The sequence below is a fragment of the Akebia trifoliata genome, chromosome 7 (genome assembly GCF_017979445.1).
Source record: "Akebia trifoliata isolate Shusen 1 chromosome 7, ASM1797944v1, whole genome shotgun sequence".
NCBI lineage: Eukaryota > Viridiplantae > Streptophyta > Magnoliopsida > Ranunculales > Lardizabalaceae > Akebia > Akebia trifoliata.
In genome coordinates this window covers 20373608-20394308 of record NC_141381.1, presented here as the reverse complement: position 1 = coordinate 20394308, position 20701 = coordinate 20373608, and the positions used below count along the sequence as shown (strand labels likewise).

General features: G+C 36.1%; 1 protein-coding gene across 3 annotated transcripts in view; it reads right to left on the bottom strand.

Moving 5' to 3' along the window:
• The window catches only part of LOC147398361 (ADP-ribosylation factor GTPase-activating protein AGD3-like), a 36269-nt gene extending 16031 nt beyond the window's left edge, over nucleotides 1–20238 (bottom strand). Inside the window, exons 1-9 of one of the 3 annotated variants that reach the window (XM_086447541.1) lie at nucleotides 19818–20238; nucleotides 19533–19605; nucleotides 14805–14881; nucleotides 12613–12713; nucleotides 10421–10491; nucleotides 7198–7260; nucleotides 2318–2362; nucleotides 259–324; nucleotides 97–144 (exon numbers count right to left, since the gene is read on the bottom strand). In XM_086447541.1, coding sequence (XP_086303667.1) covers nucleotides 97–144; nucleotides 259–324; nucleotides 2318–2362; nucleotides 7198–7260; nucleotides 10421–10491; nucleotides 12613–12713; nucleotides 14805–14881; nucleotides 19533–19577 — 516 coding nt within the window. In that variant the 5' untranslated portion in view covers nucleotides 19578–19605; nucleotides 19818–20238. Of the gene's footprint in view, nucleotides 1–96; nucleotides 145–258; nucleotides 325–2317; nucleotides 2363–7197; nucleotides 7261–10420; nucleotides 10492–12612; nucleotides 12714–14804; nucleotides 14882–19532 lie in introns of all 3 variants that reach the window. The other 2 variants (XM_086447540.1, XM_086447542.1) reach the window with 2 other exon arrangements.
• Between the last annotated feature and the right edge of the window lie 463 nt (nucleotides 20239–20701).

Below are 20701 nucleotides of genomic sequence, written 5' to 3'. Positions count from 1 at the left end.
TAAGCTATGCTTCATGGTGTCTTATCTGAATCTCGTATATCTCCTCAGGAAAAATTGGTACAGGACAAAACATATGGGAGCAAGAAACTCATATACCAGATTGAAACGAGCTTGCTCAAATGTAGACCTTGCATTGTGAAGTTCCTGGAATATCTCTAACTAGATCAGAATTTAGAGAATGATATTATAGTAAATTATAATATAATTTTGTGCATTGGAAAAAATAAAGCCTTTTAAAAATTCAATTTTAGACAATACCTCCTCTAAGACAGTAGCTACATCCATCTTAGTGCCTTTTCTCAGTGACAGAAACTTTTCACGAGCCTGTTGCACAGAATGAACAATGCATTGAAGAAATGTAACTCCTACATATTTGTTTAAATAACATTACACCCACGCAATCGTCCATTCAAATCAGCTTCCAATTATATCTAATATCTACACTCTTTACAGAATAGTTCCTGTCAATCCCAATTGAAGGTCTAAATTTCAAATTCACAATGGAGGTGTACAATTTTAAGTAGCACATGCCAAGCACCATTGTAATGGACTTCATGGCTACCAATGACCAAGCTGGGGAATTTTTTTGTGGAGATATACTACTATGAGAAGCACACGCAAAGAACAGATGCACAATAATAAGTTTTTGTTTTGCAAAAGAACGGATTTTTACTAGGGCATGGTTGCACAGTGGTTTTGAATGCCAAACATCTTCAAGATAAAACAGTTTTCACTTTATTTGAATGATTATCCCATAATTAAAGTTCAACAAAAATGACCAGTAATCTTTTAGTTTATTATATCCAGCTGAGTTTGTCACATAGTAGTTTTGCATGCAAAGATACTTCGTGATATGCAGCTTTCACTTTCATGGTTAGGTTAATCCAGCAGTTACAAGTCAACCAGAAAGGCATGTGATCTGTTTATTTATTATGTCTTGTTGCTCTATTAGTATGTTATTCACAAGCCAAACCTACTTTGCTTGCTTGAAGTAACTGCATCTAAGGTAAGCCAAGTCAACACTACCCACAGGTTATATTCCAAAATCAATGGTAATTACAGAACTCTGATGGACCTAGAACAATCAATTCTTAAGGGAATCATCAATATATATATGGGGAATGTTAACGTCCAAGACCTCATGGGGGGACATAAGCATTCTCTTCCACATTCACTTTTCAATAATCCCCCTACACATTTTATCTTTTAATGAAAAAGGCAAGGATATATTGGGCTTTTACATAATAAATGTTTGTTGGCATTGATTGTCAAAGCATTTACTGCGAATGAAGCATTTAAATCCAAAGACTAAAATGTCCTTAGCATTTATTATGTAAAAGACCAACATACCCTTGTCTTTTTCACTAAAAGATAAAATGGATAGAGGTATTATTAGAAACTGAATGTGATGGAAAATGCTAACACCCCCATGAGATCTTGGACATTAACATTCCCATATATATATATATGGGTGGAGTTCGGAGGCCCTAAAAAGAGCCAAACAATTTTCAAAATAAGGGTTAGAAGTTTCGGAATGGGCTGATTTTTTGTGAGGATGATCTCTATGGTGAAGAGATCATCGTCACCAAAAATCATCTCATTCCGAAACTTCTAACCCTAGTTTACAAATTGAAGAATTGTGGACCATCCGATTTTTGTAAACCACTTTTGATGGGGTTAGAAGTTTCGGAATGGGCTGATTTTTGTTGAGGATGATCTCCTCATCATAGAGATCATCCTCACAAAAAATCAGCCACCCTAAAGAGAGCCAAACATTTTTTCAATGTATGGGTTAGAAGTTTCGAAATGGGCTGATTTTTTGTGAGGATGATCTCTATGATGAGGAGATCATCCTCACCAAAATCAGCCCATTCCGAAACTTCTAACCCCATCAAAAGTGATTTACAAAAAACCATTGCTATAGATTTTGTCACAATTATTATCCCATGAACCGCCCCCAAAATATATCCATCCAGCTAGGATACACATCCCATCCAACTACAGTTTTTATGGGGCCCACTTTATTCCTTTCCTCTTCACTCCCTCTAACTTTAGTATATTTCCTTTTTTACTCCTTTAACCCACTTTAATGTTTTTCATATTTTACCCCTTAACCTCAAAAAAATTTAATAATACCCCCTAACTTTATTTTTTTTTCCACTTTTAATCCCTTATAACGAAGGGACGCCAAGTCCCAAGACATATCTAACTAATGAAAGGAATATAAATGGAAATTGCAGAATATAAATGTACGAGAATGCGAAACTTGTAACCATTAAATTACAAAAATAAAGTATATAAAAAAACGAACACATACCTGGTCATAAAGAAGGCTAGCCTTGTCAAAACGCTTTCGAGTTTCCTGCACCAAGCCAAGAATCCTTAACAGCAAAAACTTAAAAATTAACTTGAGCTGCCCAATAGTAGCACGGACCAGTGTCACATGAACTCGGACACAAGAATCATTGTTTGACATGTATTGGAGAGTAAGGCTCATCAAGCCATAAATATCTAGACTTGATTAATCTACAGTAAGTGTTCTAAAAAGCATTTGAGGCTTATGCCCTTACATGGGCATAAACATTGATCAACTTACTAAAAAGCATAAAATCTTAAAAGGCATACAAATTGTTGAGGTAAAAAATTAGGCAGCCATCCATGACACGAACTACCCCACTTTCACGATTTAATGGAGAATATTTACCAAACACAACAAATTGAAGATGAAAGAGAGGCATAAATTTTTTATTTTTTTTTGATAAGTTGAATTTTATTAGAAAAAGGGGACCAAGATGGCCTCGAAATACAAACTTAAAAAAAAAAGATGTGAGGGCCAATTAGGCATCCACTAGATTACAAACCATGTCCCACCAAACAACGAAGTCTTAAAAAAATATTCCTTTAAAGACTTTAAACAATTTACCCCAAAAGAACAAAAGACCTAGAATAGACAGCAAAAAATCGATAATCACTAATTCTCTTCCCTAAAAAACGTGTCTATCTCTCCTTCCAAATACCCCAACAAATGGTGATCGGGGTGAGGCTCCAAAGGATCCTTTTCGCGCCTCAGAAAAAGTTACCCCACGCTCCCCAGTCTCAAAAATCTCCTCAATCGTCCTCGGAAAACAACCCTTCAAACCAAAAAGGCCTAGAGAATAATGCAGGACGGTGAGAGGAGAAAAGAAAATAAAGGGTTTTAAAGAATTTTAGTTTAGGATTGGGTTATGGATTTGGGCTAGAATAGGGTCAACCGAAAAGTAAAATATTTTTTTTCTCACAATTACGACGGGATGGGTGAAAAGGGTTAAAGGTTAAGTTTTATAGGGAAATGATTAAAAGTAAAGAGAATGGAGAAAGGATTAAGAGTTGAGGTTTGTAGGTTTTAAGAATTAAGAAAGGGGTTTCAAGATTCAAGAATCCAAGACTTCAAGAATCAAGAATTCAAGATTTTTTGAAAAATCAAGAAAACAAAATTTATGGGTTGGGATCTTGAAAGGATTAGAGGGTTTTTGATGGTTTCTTAATCTCTCACAAATAAACAAAAGAAGATAGAGGATAAGAAAAAGATTTTTAAAAAAAATTGATATTTACCTTGAAATCACTCCAATGATTTTCATGGCATTAACCATGTTGAATGCAACAACATTCAAAAGAAAACAGAAACTTCTATAATTTTGTTTATTCTATTCATTTTATATCAATAAACCCTAATACAATCTATAAATAAGGAAAAACAACCAAGAGTCCTAATAAAACTAAAATACCAAATAAAATAACCTAATTTTCATAACTTTCTCTCTCCTAATTTTTCAATCCTAATAAATTTTAATAAAAGACAAACTAAAGTTACTAAATTGCCCCTAAATATTATACTAAGACCATGGGCCAATAAAACATGAAAATAAGCTCAAAAAACATAAAAATAAAGCCCTAAAACAACTCAAAACTAAAAAATAACTAATTTGAAATAATCTTAAATGACAAAACAATAAATCTAGACCCAATTAAGTGAAAACCTAAATAATTACAAATTTTGCGTCGGAACCCTTCACCATTGACTTGATTTGCATTCCGCATTACCAAACCTCGTGAGCAAGATCACAGTAAATAAGCAAATGGTTCGCCGTCTCCCCCTCCCTTAAGCATAACAAGCATACATTCGGAGTATGAAGACCCTCTTTATTAACTGATCCAATGTGGTGATTTTCTCTAACAAAGCTTGCCACACAAAGACCAAAACCTTGGAAGGAACTTTTACACCCCAAACCTAAGATGTTGGGAAGGTAAAATTAGGAGAACGACACTCTATTGCATACATAGGCCTCACCAAATAAGCTTCATCTCTCGTACCATCCTAATGCATAACATCAACCTTGTCCTCGCGTATGATAGTTGTCTTGACCAATTTCAAAAGTCTTCCCACACTAATGATCTCCCAATCATTAAAATTCCGTCTGAAACCAAAGTCCCAAAACCTTGACATGTTCCCTACTAAGAATTCCATTATTGGCCTACCCTTTTTGGTAGAAATAGCAAAAAGGTCCCGAAATTGTTCCTCCAAAGAAGTCTCCCCGCACCACCTGTCTTCCCAAAAGCGAATTTTGTTGCCCCTCCCCACTTTGAACTTAACTCTCTTATGGAAAGCCGGTACTCCTCAATATGCCCTTTCACAACCCGCAACTTAAAGCGCCTCTACCCTCGCCACTTTCCCACCAATACTCTTTCACCCCGTATTTGTGAATCACCACATCCTTCCATAAGCTATCTTCTTATACCCTGAATCTCTAGAGCAATTTAGCCAATAGATCTGAATTCATAGAACCAAAATCTCTAATGCCCAAGCCACCTCTTTGTTTAGGTAAGCAGATTTTCTTCCATCTCACCATATGGTACTTTTTGTTATTATCCTTGTCATGCCAAAACAAATCCCTACATATCTTATCCATCTGAATTTCCACAATCCGAGGCATAGAGAAAAGTGAGAGAGTAATTGGGGATGCTTGCCAGAGTGCTCTTAATCAAAATTACGTTCCCCTTTGGTTAGATACTATGTTTTCCACAGACTCAACCTCTTGCGCATTCTTTCTAAAACAGGATCCCAGATTGTCTTACTCCTACAAGGCACACCTAGAGGGTGGCCCAAGTAGGTAGTAGGAAAAACACCGATTTTAAAGCCAATTGAAGCCAGAAATAACTCCAAACCACTAGCTACATTTACCCCAAAAACTCTTTTTTTCTTCAGGTTCACTGGGATGCCCGATATTGCCTCAAAACAACCCAAGATACCACTAAGAAATCTCAACTGGGTGGTTGAATGACCAAGAAACACAAGTGTATCATCGACTAAGTGAAGATTGGACACAATACGACCCTGGATACCCACTTTGAACCCTAACAAATTCCCATTCTCCATAGCTTTTTGACAGGGTCTGTTGCAAATATTGACCACATCCCTAGGATCTCAAACCCAATTTCATTAGAACAGATTGTATTACAAATTAAAAATCTCTAATTTCCCAGAAGCCCTCCCCTTCCCTTACATTCCTTATAGTGGGATGGATATATAAAATATTAAAATAAGTGTTGCATGCAAGAGAGTGAGATATCAAAATGTCTTATCATGTCATGCTCCTAGATTAATTGGATGTTACCCGACTAATTACACCATGCCTTAATTGAAAATTGCAATTTTTGTACATTTAGTGCTTGGAATGACTCCCAACTCCTACTGAGAGAAAAGTATCTCTAAACCGATTTCCAACTCTACTTTAGCAATCATCGGCCTCGAGATCAAATAGTCTTCCACCCAAGGACTGCTACGTTTATAAGTTCTTTGTACCGAAAGTACATATATCAAGAAGGATTAAGTCGATTCAAGCCTTATCGACATTGCAATCAGGTTGTGTCCATTTACTATTGGGTCTGACTCATATATCGAGGTATCACATGATCAGCCCAGATTGAATATAATTTATTACTCCCATAGTCAATCGCCTCTCAGAGGTGAGCATTATGTAATCATGGTCTGGTGTCAAGGATGTTCATTTTTTTTGTTGTATACCACAACATTGTTTAACTAGGTTGCTTGAGGTAACATTATTTTTTTCATTGTTAAAAATTCCATTTCTTATTTTCGAGCATCATAATCGTCAGTAGCAAGGCATGCAATCCTTTTTCACTTAAAAACCTCTATTTTTGCCGCAGATGGGTGTAAATCTGAACGCATCTTGTTGCCAGGGATGAGTGTATATTGAAACCCATCTCATCTTTTTGTTAGAGATGAGTGTGAATACTAGTCCTAAAATTGAGCACAAACACGAGTCTCGAAGTTAGGCGCAAATACGACAAGCACAGATATGAGTCTTGGAGTACCAAATACAAGTCTCATTCCGATTGTAAATACAAACCTATCCCATGTAAAGGCCAAGTTATTAATACGAACCAATTCTAGGTGTACATACGAACCAATCCCGTTTCTACGATAAGTTTTTAATACGAACTGATCCCTGGTGTAAATACAAACTTATCCTTTTCCCAAGGAAAGGTATTAATACGAACCAATTTTGGATGTATGAACCTCTCATGTTTCTAGAGTAAGGTGTTAATACAAATGATTCAAGGAAAGGTGTAAATCTCATGGCATGGATGGCTGCCTCGATTTTTACCTTGACACAAATCATCCACTAAGACCTTGAAAACAATGGACTACTTGTGTAGAAATATCTATTCTAATTTCCATGTGACTAGTGTCCAACTTTTCTGTGCATATACTAGTTACGACATGTTATAATAACTTAAAAATATAATATTCTCTTGTTTTTCTATTCCTCCTCTCCCCTTGCCTCTTTGGTTTGCTCATGATGTAGTGGATTCTCTTTCAAAAAGTGGTGAAATGCATATTAAGTAGGGAAATTTTTTCCTCTATTGCCTTATACAAGTTCTCAGCTTTATAACTCATCAAAAATAAGATAACAAAGAGGCTGTATTACTATATCCTCCAACAATTAGAAATAGTTACTAGCTGTATCCTCTGATAAACAATTTGCCTGGTATCATTTAACAAAAGCAACTTGCAGTGGCAATTCCACTATTTTATTATTTATCTAAATGACTCAAATATTTCACGTTACACCAAGAATTGACGTGGCCTTGTTCTATCATATATGGAACATCAAATTTAGCAGTAAGATAAGGTACCTTGACATCATGCAAATCAATGTTGACAAATTGAATTAACCTGTCATTTAGCATGTGCTCAACCTGACAAAGCCAATCGAAACAGTCAACTGAGGGAAACAGCTAGAAGATGTTACCATTACTTGCTAATATATTTCTTTGATATATATGTATATGGTAAAAGAAGAGCTCAAACATGCAGGTACGGAGCCATGTATTGACTCCCTATATCCTAACAAATTGTCTTACTGAATATCATGTGGTGCTTATCTCAAATTTTAGACAAATACCAACACACTTACAAGAAAAATGCATCCTATCTATATTGTCAACATAGAGAATAGATTGCATGGACAGGTCGGTGTAGGGTTTATTAGGTCAGTAAGTTTGACATTTCATACAAGCAACGGAGAACAACATGGGTATGTGCCCATGTTGCACAGGCATGGAGTATAAGAGATTGTAAATAAAACAATCCTTGTAAAAGTCAACATCCAATAAGTAGCAGCTATATTTTGAGAAGTAAAAAAACTTTCTTGACAAAAGAGCAAATGAAGATATATTGGAAAAACAAGAGGTCTAGGAGCTCAAGATGACCTACAAAGGAGAATCCCCTCCACCTAAATGTCAACCCTACACACCACAATTACACGAATCTTCCATCTAAATACAAAATCTTAAAAGGAAAGGCCCTTACACATTGAAATGGTTGGAACACGTGAGCATATAAGATCTGTTAAATGATGACCCGAATACTACTCTCTACATCTTTGAATCAACTGCCATTTCTTTCCTCCCATGGGCCCCAAAAATAGCGAAAGAAGACTCCATAGAGCGCTTCATGGGAGGGGAGAGAGAGAGAGAGAGAGAGACCTAACCACTATCTACAAAACAGGACATCTCTCCAAAGGCAATATGGTTGAGGGAAGAGGAGAGAATTTTCTGTTCTAGATTGCCATGTTATTAAGCCATTTAAAATCATGTACAAGATCAGAGATTCATTTTTTGAAAACAGGGGAGACACAAAAATAAATACAATTATGACTGGGCTGATTCTTTTTGTTCTCACGGTCTCTGCACAATGGGCACTTGGTTGGATTGTCCAACATGATCCTTGTGTGGTTTGCACTACGAAACAAGACGCCTGTAATTGATCTACCATTCAAACAGAGGAAAGGTTTTGCATGATAGGGAAGCCACCCAACATAACTACCCAACCCGGTCAGACCTTAGCAATACAGAACCTGCAATACCTTTAGCCCAACTTCTTGAATCTCACTATTTCTTGAGAAACCAGTGACTGCTTACCGCTAACTTCCAGTTCCCAGTAAAATTCAAATCTTAAAAGCAAGCAGGATCATGAACCATTGCCAAGCTTTGATGGGCAGGAGGTGGTGGATCATGAACCATAAGACTCCGCCCCCCACCAAAAACATATATATTCTTTGCAACTAGGTACATACAAAGCGGGTTTAGCACATAGATTAAATCCATCAGATATTTCAGAGCCTTGAAAAGAGGAGTAAATTCCTGCTTTCTATTGAGCTATGTAACTTGTCGGTGTTAAACACTGATAAGGAGTGTAGACAACACTGATCTCAACAAATCCGATATGCCAACACACCCATATACTTGATACCATTCGTTTAGATACTCAATTTAAAAACTCTAGTTTTTCATATTATATATATATATAAGGTATTCAGATAAGCTGATATTGCTATCTGCTATACATTATAATCATACAAAACAATATATAACATTACGTGGAAAATATAAGAACGTGGAAAGTTAAAGACCCTTTAGAAGAGGAAAAATCGACCTTGATACAGAGCTCCCTTGCCAGTATGCCAATCTACTTTCCATCTCTATTCACAATCCCTATGAGTGCAGAGATAATAATAGATAATCTGATTCAAGACTTTCTTTGGTGCAACAAGCTTGGCAATCGTGAGTTCCACTTGGTGAAGTGGAAAGATATTTATCAACAAAAGAGGAAGGCAGATTGGGTATCCATAAGCTCAAAGAAATGAATGTGGCTTTGTTGGAAATATAGTTGTGATTCAGGGTGGAGCATCAATGTCTATAACTTAGAGTTATCAAGACCAAATTTGGGGTTAAGAACTATGGCTGAGACATTGAAGAACCGAGGTCGTCGTTCAGGTGCAGGATTTGGAAAGGGACCCAAAAGAATCTCCCAAAGTTTAGGAAAATTATATCATAAAAGATAAGATGAATAAAAGAAATCTGATTCTGGTAAGATAGATGGTATGGCACGTCATCCCTATAGGAACAATTGCCAATTTGTACGCTATATCATCTTTGAAGCAGCATTCGATTAAGAGGTTCATGAGGCAAAGAAGAAAGGGGTTCTCATGGGATTTTGGTTTTAGAAGATATTTCTACGACTGCGAAATACTTTTTGTTGTTGACCTTAAGGATCTATTTTCCCATGACACCATAACCCCAAGCGAAAAGGACCGGCTAATTTGGGTAGTCACAAGGGATAAGGTTTTGTCAAATCCTCTTATAAATCCCAACTGGAAGTGTCAAGCCAATCAAAATTCTCAGTTCTGCCTTCTGGAGTAAAAAAAAAATTACCCTCCAAGGTTCTCTTCTTTATATGGTCTGTAATTGCGAACAAAATCCTAACTCCCGATAATCTTATGTATTTGGGAACCATTTCAGTTAAATTTTGCTCCATGCACATCCTAATCCATTACAATTTTGCATATGTTATGTGGCCTTATTTCATGCCTCTATCTCAATTTTCGAGATGTTTCTCCTTATCAATCCTTTCATTTTATGAGAGTTGGCAATGTCAGGCCTTTCAAGTAGCAGAAAGGATTCTATGGTATCTACAACCTTTTATTGTTAGTTGGGGCTTATGGAAGGAAAGAAACTATCAAGTGTTCATAGGGAATGATAAATAGGTTCAAAAAACTATTATTACCATCTTAGGTTTTATGTTCGTATGGTGTAAGTTATTTGAGGAGTTCAAGGATGTCTTCTTTGAAGACTTACTTTTCAGATACAATTTGTTACCCGGGTGGCCAATCTATATACATTTCCTCTTTGATGGAAAGAACATCAAGATTACTCATTAATGTCTATTCAAGTACTGATTTCAGTGATTGCAGTTAGTAAATACCATACAGGCTTTTACTTATAAAACCACAGCTGATTGGTTGTCAAAAAGAGAAGCTGGAGGTTTTTATGCACATAAAAGCGAGAGAATCTTTACCTGAGACCGAAGAACTTCTTTGTATGTCCCAATTTCTCTCAAAGCAATTGTAAATTTAGTCATAACAGGGCCTAAAGAAACACAATTTTTATTATTAGTTGCAAACTTATTACACCACTAGAAGTTAAAATAGAAAAGGGAAAAATTTATCTCTGATATAAAAGTATGACAAGTAAACAGGACCAATCCAGTGTGAATTGTCATATTAAAGTGTCGTCCATTTTGGAGGAAATGGGGGGAAACATGACTTCATATTGTATTTTACAATCAGATACAATATTTTGATCTATAAGTAGGTTCGTAGCAATAATTCTTAGCAAATGTTAATACATGTATGTATTTGTGTTTGTATGCATGAGGAAGAAATTATGTTTGCCGCATAAACAATTATGTCAAACTTATCTAAAGGCATAAGATTTCCAACATGGTGCACTTATTAAGAAGTGCCTCTGGACAGAAGCAGTGACCTTCATGAGCCCATAAACCATTAGGTGAAACGTAGAGATAAACCACAAAAGAAGTCTAAAGCACCATACACGCTACTAAGCCAATGTCCATCCATGAATTAAAGACAGCAATCCTACCATGATACCTAGGTTTCTGCTTGGAAAGACTATCAAGTTTCTTTTTAGATAAGTAAAGATGATTTTATTAAAAAAGGAGGTTGAGGTGACCAACCCAAGAAAGAGAAGAAAACAACAAACACAACAACATCTAAAACAACCACAACCTTAAGTGCACCATTCCGCACTAAGATTGCACACCCTATCCCACCTTACAACGAAGCTATCAAGTTTTGCAAAATTAAGCATTTGTAATTTCTTGCCAATGATAATGCTGGAAGCAACAGAATTGAAATACAAGCAAAATGATGATGGGCCTGTGGACCTCAGAATACCACCTGTAGCCATTGGCACAGGTGTGCGCCACGTTGTGCATAATACCCCCATTAGATAGAACTCATAATTTGTCCAGCTCATGTAATGGGCATTACAACTCATCAAGCCCATGGTGTGCATCCCACACTTTGTCTAGTCTAGTCTGAGAAATGTAAGAGTGTGTCCCTTGGTGTACGCTATTTGCAAATGATGTGTGCAGTTGATGAGACTAGAGAAGGATCCAACACAAACTAGACCTTTGGAGGAGTTGCTTTGGAATTCAAGGACTTATGGTTCATGAGTACAACTTTTGTAACAACTCAGTGGAAGGTCCATTAAAAATTGATGGCCAGGAAATACTCCAAAGCGACATTTTTCTATCTTGGTTCTGTTATCCACTAGTTTAGAGAAATTGAGGAGGAAGTGGCCCATAAGTATAGTTGGATTGTTAAAGTAGAGGTGTGCTTATGGGTTTATGAGTCCAACACAACCCAATTAAATTAAAAATAAAAAAATATGTAAGACAGCAGTAGATCAATTAAGCTTTATGGAGCTGGAAGTTGGGCAATCAAGAAACAACATATTTATATATTGATCTTAGCAGAGAGAGGTGTTGAGATGCATGAGTGGAAAAACCATGAAAGATAAATTAAAAATGAACACGTTCATTGAAATTGTAGATCACTGAACTAAGGGAAAACTGATTAAGATGGTTTGGCCATGTATCAAGAACCACACCAATTAGAAGGTAAATCCAAATTGAAGATTCTCAAAGAACAAAAGGAATACTAAAATGGGCATGAATTGAGCAGTGAAAACAGATTTGAAGACTCTTGAACTAACAGAAGACATGGATTTACATAGAATTGAATGGAGGAATTCAATTCATTCTGGAAACACCAGATTTTCCGGATAAGGGTTTGATGACTCTCTCTTCATGTTCAGGTATTAAAATTCCTATAATATGAGGACAATTCTTATTTTGAAATTTGATTAAATGGATGAAGAGTTTAATGTTGTTTTTCATTGCATGCTTTAAATGTGTGAAATCTCTAGGTGGTAAAGTAATTCAATTCATGATGATTATCTATTGCCGTGATTTGTGCATTCCATAGGAGTAGTGAGTTTGAGTTCCTAGTTTAACCCATTCTCTAACTGTTTTACAGGTTTCCTGGCATAGTGAAATTATTGTATATGATACCTTTCTTGGAGGAAACTCCAACAATTGAAAATTTTATTTATTGAACTTGCCTACAGAACAAAATGCATTTTCTTGCATGTATGTGGGTGGGAGAAAATAAGCATGGGGCTTACCTCCAAAAGCAACACTAATAGGATCATTATGCCCTCCACCAAATGTTTCAAGGGTGCTTGCAAAAGCGATGTCCCCATCATAAGCTTCCCCAAGCCCTTCTCTGTTCAAAAAGCAAAAAGTAAATGAAAATCTTCGCAAAGTACAAGGCCTAAAGGTACAAGAACATTTTTTTTTTTTTTTTAAACCTAAAATACAAGCTCAAAGTAACTACTGGTTTTATTTTTTGGAATAACTTTCCACAAAAAAAGTTATTAGGGAAAATTACCGGTAATGTGCATACTGTGCGCAAGAAGTGTGAAATTTTAAAAGCATTTCAGTTGACATCCATAGCTATAAGGTGACAAATTAAAATATCATTGCTATCCCCACCCACTCTTTGGTTCAAAATATGATCCAATAAGCTAATAAAAATATCAATGGAGAAAATAGACGTTTTCATATATACACAACATATCAACAGAGCTCATGTCCATAATAAAAATAACTTTAGAACTTAGCATCCAACACCACCATAATAGATAAAATCAATGGGGAAAAGGCCCATCATGAAAGTTTTTACAATGATAAGGAATAAAACTGAAGGTTAATAAAAATAGAGTACAAGTACTCCATGGATGACAGAACAGAGTCAATTCCTGAAAAGGCTTTAGACATGGCAGCAGAGGTGGCAGGGCCACAGGGGTTTTACCCATTTCCACATCTTACCCTCTCTACATGGCAAGTTTGAGCCCAACTCACTTGCCAGACACATACACACTTCACTGGAAAAAAAGAAAAGGGGACCGACCCATTGTAGATCACCTAATACCTGATTGCACTCCAACCAAAAAAAATGCTTATTTTTTTAGTTTTTTTTTTTAAATTATCCCACCCCTACTTGGTGTACCCCACTATAGAGTTCATCGATAACTCTATTCTTCAAAAACCAAGCAATCAAGCTTAACAAATTGAATCCATGGCAACTAATTTAGCATTAAACCTTCAAGATTCAAGGTTCAAACCAAAGAAATCCTTACATATTTAGCAAAACCCCTAGATTCTGCATTTTTGGGAAGTTCTTGCAGATTAGCTTTCTTCAAGACCATCAAGCAAGAGCTCAAGATCGGGATTTTTATCCTACTTGGTAGGTATGAAATCTCTTGCTACATCCACCCAAAGATTCAAGGAGATAGAATCTTGACTCTTTAGTTAAAAGAAGAGTTAAAAATTTTAAACCAAAGATGACGATAAAGAATATCATTAGTAGGTGTTCCTGCAAATTTTACACCAAGCCCATCGTTAACAGGAGCTCTTGCAGATGTTTACCCTGCTTGAAGATCATTAAGCTTTGAACATCGAATATAGAGTTGATGAAGCTTTGGTGTAGGGATTCCTCTCTGATTTTCAAGAATAATAATGGAAACTAAAAATGAGTACAACTTTTAGAGAGTACAATTGTACTAATGGAGTGAAAATGGGAATTTTTTAAGTGATCGAGAGCAACCAAGTACTAGGTGATCTGCAACTACAGTCCCAAAAAATTTATTTATTAAAATATTTTTCAGCTATCATTTTAAATTATTTGTATGATTCTAATGTCAACCAACTTATATAAATATGTTCTTTCTTTAGTGCATGCTTAAACTGAAGTATTGCAAAAAGTATACCTCTCAATATAAGGAATAAACATAATGGCATGCCAGTGAGTCGGGTTTGTGGGGGTCATTGTGTATGACACATTGTAACAATCTCAGACATTGAGACACGTATTTGTTACATAGGACATGTGGAAAATAGAGAGGTTTTTCTTGTTTTCATTCTTTGTATTTTTGTTATAAGAAATACTAGGCCAGCATGCACTGAGAATAGAGAAATACAAGGGGTAATGGCAGTAAATTCGACAAGGGCACCATTCGTGTGACCAATCCAGAGATTCTGTATCAAATGGCCGGACCAATTTACATGTGGCTCCTTAACATCAACAAAAAACCATCTTAATGGAGAACAAAGGTTGGCTATAACACGCCATGCAACCTTTTCCCATAAATTATTTAAAAGAATTGAACATGTCCAGTAATAAAAATGGAGATGCATATATAGACAGATTAAACCAATTGCTTGGCGGAACACCTCTCCAAAAGCAAGTATTTGGAGAAACTGTAGTCATGGAGAAAGGCATGATGCAAAAAAAGTACATATGTAGTAGACATACGTATACTTTCGACATCCTTTGTAAAACTTTTGACTTCTCTCCCTCAATGCTTCAGCACTTTCCTCAAGAGACTCAATCTGTGACAAAAGAAACAGACTAATCAATAATCAATATTACTGCACAAACTTAAAATTCATAAATGGAAGCAAGGAAACTTATGCATATGCATTGGAATCTAACATGAAAATAAAAAACTAAGAAAAAAAAAGTTTCCAAGTAAAAGATACAGACCCTGAACAATCTTAAAACAAATTCCACTTCTCCCAAGAATTCAATTTCTCTTGAAAACAAATCCCCTGCAATCACAAAGACCCCAAACAATCTTAAACCACTGTGATTTGGTCACACCATTCCCCCATTCAACGGTTCCAATAGATGCGAATGTGCACCAAAAAATTTTCGAGTAACAGTTTTGGGAGAACATCTTCATGGGGCCCATCTTTGCACTTGAGATTGGTATTATGTGAATGCCGGTGATTATAAAACAAAGTTCAACTAGAGAGCACCATTTTAAACTTACTTCAGGTCACAATATGTTCTCTCTGTCTAGTATTACCCAAAAGAAAACAAATTTTCTACCCTACGTTTAGAAAGGTAAGCATGATGAAATTTCTACTGAATTCAAAAGCTCAAGTCCCGTTGAATATGCGATCTCCACAGTAGTTGTTGCTTCCTTTACGTATTTTTGGATGTGTGTGTTTTGCTCATGTGTTGGGTCCCTCGAGGACCAAATTGGATGCAAAATCACTCAAATGCTTTGTAACTATGGATGTAACATCTTTTTAGTCGACTTCTTTCTTTGATGGTCCTACTCCAATACCTCTTCAGAGAGAAAATAGTAGTGATGAGGTGCCTCTCCCAATTCCTTTGTTTGATATCTCTATCTCCCCGTGTTCGTCTTCTATGGTTCACCACCCTCCTTGGCTAACACTACTACTGGAGACGAGGGTAAGGAGCTGAGAAGTTACTCGAGACGTCCTAAGGTACCAACCACTTCATCTGAGCTACCTGTTTAGTCGGCCTCTGAATATCCAAGTAATCCTACTCCCTTACTCCCATTAGATGACCCTCTCATTGCCTTACGCAAAGAGAAGTATTCTTGTACCACTAGACATCCTATTTCTAATGTTGTTTCTTATTTTTTGCCTTTGTGTTTACAATCTTTGATCTCATCTCTTTCTTCAGTGTCCATTCCTACTAGTATTGTAGAGGCCCTTCATCATCCATGGTGGAGGAAGGCAATGCATTAATGAAGAATGATACTTGGGATCTTATACCACTTCCTAATGAGAAGAAAGTAGTTGGATGCAAGTTGGTATTCAACATTAAGTGTAAAGAGGATGGGATGATTAACAAGTTCAAGGTGCGTCTAGTGACTAAGGGCTTTACACAGTCAAATGGAATTGACTACCAAGAAACATTTGCACCAGTAGCAAAGATGAACTCAGTGAGAATTTTGTTATCAATTGTGGCAAATCTATCATGGCCACTTTATCAACTTGATGTAAAGAATGTCTTTCTTCATAGGGATCTACAAGAAGTGTACATGACACCCCCTCCTGGATTTAGTGTTCCAAAACAAGATGGAAAGTTTTGCAAGCTTAAGAAGTCATTATATGGCCTCAAACAATCTCCCAGGCTTGGTTTGAAAGATTTAGTAGGCAATGATTGGGTACAAGCAACTTCAAGCAAACCATATTACATTTGTAAGGCATCATGGGGGCAATAGTTCAACCCTCTTGGTTTATGCAGATTATATTGTTGTGTAGAGCTACAATGCTAATGAGATTCTTAAGTTGAAGAAATTCCTTGCAAGAGTTTGAAATTACCCCTTAAATACTTTCTCAGGATTGAGGTTGTTTAGTCAAAAAAGGGCATCTTCATCTCCTAAATAAAGTATGTTATTGATCTTTTAAAGGACACAAGAAAGTTGGGTGTAAAACCAGCTAACACTCCTATGAAAACCAAATGAAAATTGGACAAAAAGAGGATAAAGCACCTGACGACATTGGTATGTTCCAAAGGTTAGAAGGGAGATTAATTTAGCTATCTCTCACATGTCCAAATATTGTTTTTGTTATTAGAGCCATTAGCCAATTCATGCATTCACCAAGAACTAGCCATTTGGAGGAAAGTTGAGAGGATTCTTAGGCATTTGAAGGCCTCACAAGGACGTGACATTCTTTTCAAGACTAATAGACACTTTCGTATAGATGCTTTCACAATCTACCTCAAGTTATGATGCCCTCTTACGTGGTAATCTTGTTACTTAGAGGAGTAAATACCAACTTATCGTCGTCAGGTTGAGCTATGAAGTAGAGTTTAGGGCAATGGCACACAGTTCTTGTGAGATGATGTGGCTTAGAACTCTGAAGGAAGAGTTAGGTTTACTTGTTCGGGAGGGGAGCATAAAGCTTCATTGTGATAATAAGGCAGTCATTATCATTGCTCATAATCCAATCCTTTGTGACAGAACCAAGCACATCGAAGTGGACAAGCACCGGCCCAGTGTTTTAAAAAACCTACGCCTCAAGGCCATAAGTAGGCTTTATGCCTTGAGGCTTAAGACTCATCAAACATTAGTAAGGCTTACCCCTTAGAAGTATGATGCGTACGTCTCACACCTCAATAGGTTTGGCAGAACCCAAAAATCATGGGTCAGAAAATTCAATTTGTTTTTTTATTCTTGCTTTATTATACAAATACCCCCCCCCCCATGTCTCTAATTTACATAACCCTACTAAATAGAAGAATTTTTTGTCCACTAAACTTAGATTATCAAGAGATCTCTCAAAATCTCTCTTTGAAACCCTAAAGTCTCCCTACTCCAAGATTTCTTTCTAGAGACTCCAATACTCATCCGAATTCAAATCCGTCGGTTCCTACAATTTTTTTACAAAGATTGAGATCAAATAGAACCAAGAAATCAATGATTTTCTAAGGTTTTGAAGTATGTGATTTTTCTATGTACATTCTTGAACTTTTTACCTTTTTTTTTTTTTTTTTCAAAAACTCATATTGTGTTTGATTCTTTTGTTTTTTGTTATATTCTACCTATTTTTAGTTGTTTTAATTCTTCTCCAGTTTATAATAGGGTCTAAAACTCCATTCCTAGGCCTACAATAGTTGTTTATTTGATGTTTGATACCCTATGAGTGATGATACATTGTTATTTTGCTAATATATTACATTGCTACTTCCCTACATTTTTAATGTTTAATTTTTATTTGATGCTTGAAAGTTATTTACTTGTTTTTATATTTTTTTTTAATTTATTATAATTTAGATATATTTTTTAGGATTTTTTTAAATTAATTGAGGCTTACGCCTCGCCTCAAGTACGCCTTAGGTACTTTAAAACATTGTCGATGACCATGCTCAAGTCCAACCCAGCATAGTGTCGTGTGCCATAGTGTGGGTGGCACCGAGTCTATGGTCTCTTATAGTCCTTCCTCAAGCTTAAATTAACAATAGCTAGAACCATGTATGTGTATCCCACTCATCCATTTCTTCTTTGGTATACGGGTCTACATTTGCTCATGAATGAGCATAACACAGTAACATTGCAAGTAGGTATTTTGGGCTTCATGGAGCTTGGATCCTTAGTTCAATCAGTTGACATATATCAATGTAACTCCGAGATCATGGGTTTAATCCAGCTTATCCATCAAAAGGAAAGGGAGTTTTGGGCTTCAAATTTCCATTCACTCAATGGTTCTATTGACCAACCAAGTGCTTGAATCTCATGTCCCGATTACATAATTGTCGGAACTACTAGGAGATGGCACTTGTGGGAACTACAACCCACTCAAAACTCATAAGAGGATTGGCATAAAGGTCAAAAATGAGTCTTATAAGGACCATTCACCATAGAAACCTAGGGAAAAAGAGAAAAAAAAAAACCAATAAAATGCTCGCACATACAAAATATATACCACAATCATATACAATGCTTTACAAAAATATTACATATATGAACAACTTTTTTTATATGGATAAGCTGAATTTGAACCCACGACCTCAAAGTTGTATTACAATATGTCAACCAATTGAGCTATGGGTCTAAACCCTATATGCATATCTGATAAAGGGAACCAAGTGTTCTACAGAGAAAGTAGTTAACCCATTAAATGTTAAATCCACGTAGTCTTGGTTAAGAATTGATTCTTGACAGAATGGATAGAACCTTAATTGATATATTTAGAAGTTCGTTGATAAAAGTTAGGTTAGGATCATGATTATTGAGCTCTACTTCAGAAGTATTTTACTATAACATAATCAAATATTATATAGGAATCCAAGATGTCACCATTTAGGGGATGGTTTGGTAGTAGAGAGAGTTCAGACCAAAGTTGTATTTGTTTTTCTGTATTTTTTCCCATTTATTTTTGTGCGTATCTTTTCATAATAGATAAACAACACCAATCAACTGGAAAGTATTGGAACAGCTATTTGATTTAAACTTTAACTCCCAAGGTAGCTAAGAATCAATGGGATAACTTGCATCTTTGTTGTCAAGCTTTTGAGAAACTTCAATGAGATTATACGAATCAAGACGAGCTTTTTCTTAGAATTTCAATCAAAATAAGATATTTTGGAGATTCTCACGATGCAAGAAAGGGAAAAAAAAACTAGTAAATGATCGAAAACATCGAATAGCACGTCAAATCATTAAAAACACAAACATTTCTCGAGAAAAAAGAAGAGATGGAGAGAGAAAAATCTCACCTGTTTCCGAAACATCGGAGAATCGTCGAGTTTCGCGAAATGCATGATGAAACCACGTTCTTTTTCCTACTTTCTGCAACAAATTCTCATTAACATCAACACCGATGTTCAATCACCTAGAATTCAATCTAAATCAACCTCCACAGCATCCATGAATCATCAAAAGCTTTCAAAATCAACAATATGACGCAGCTTTCCCCATCAAAAACCTCATTGACCCAAAAAAGCTCTCGAATTTAAAGGGAAAATCATCTCGAAACCAGGATCACAACAAACATAACTAACCAGCTCGATTTCCTTCGTTTTCAGGTCATTCGATAAAATCTATAAGATCGTGAAAGTTCCATCAAACCTTCTTCACCTCTGTTACTTCAAAAACCCTAAACAGTAATCAAGAAGATCGAACAAAAAACCCTAGAAAAGCACTAAATCAGAACCTGGTAACTAGATCAGTCTCGCATTAATGGATTCTCGGGAATTGGAAGGATAAATCAAGTTAAATTCGTATTCAGAAGAGAGAGAACCCCCAAAAGTGAGAGAGAGAGATGAAGCTCTTTTTTTTTTTTTCTTTAGTTTTTGACCGGATTAGACGGTGTTTTGTTCTTAAACATCGGAACCTCTGCGAATTTCATTAGTTACTTAAAAGACCCCCTCAAAATACAACCTCTCTCTCTCTCTCTCTCTCACTTTCCAACTCCACCAACCTAGAGAAGGTGGTGTTGTTTAATAGAGATGCTCGCACCTTTACAGGACAACTATGTGGGTCCCACTCAAAATACCCTCTCTCGAAATCATTCATTTGGGCCCACTTGGCTTCTATCTTTTGACATGGGGCCCACGCACAACGTAAACCCACTTTCCTTAATCCGAAAAAGAGTTCCTCACATAAGATAAAAATGGTCATTTAGATATGCCCCCTCCACGCTTTGGTGGATATTCGATATACCTCCAACGATTCCAAGATGATGAAAGTTGGGAAAATTATTTAAAAGACCCTCATTGAGGGTTTTTTTTAAATAATTCATAAGTTTTCCTATTTAACTTAACGGTACATTTAAAAACAAGTGAACTTGACTTGACACTAACACTGTGTTTGGATTGAGAGAAATGATAAAAAGAGAAAATAAATGAGTTTCTCTCCATTTTTCCTGTTTGGATTATTAAGTGGG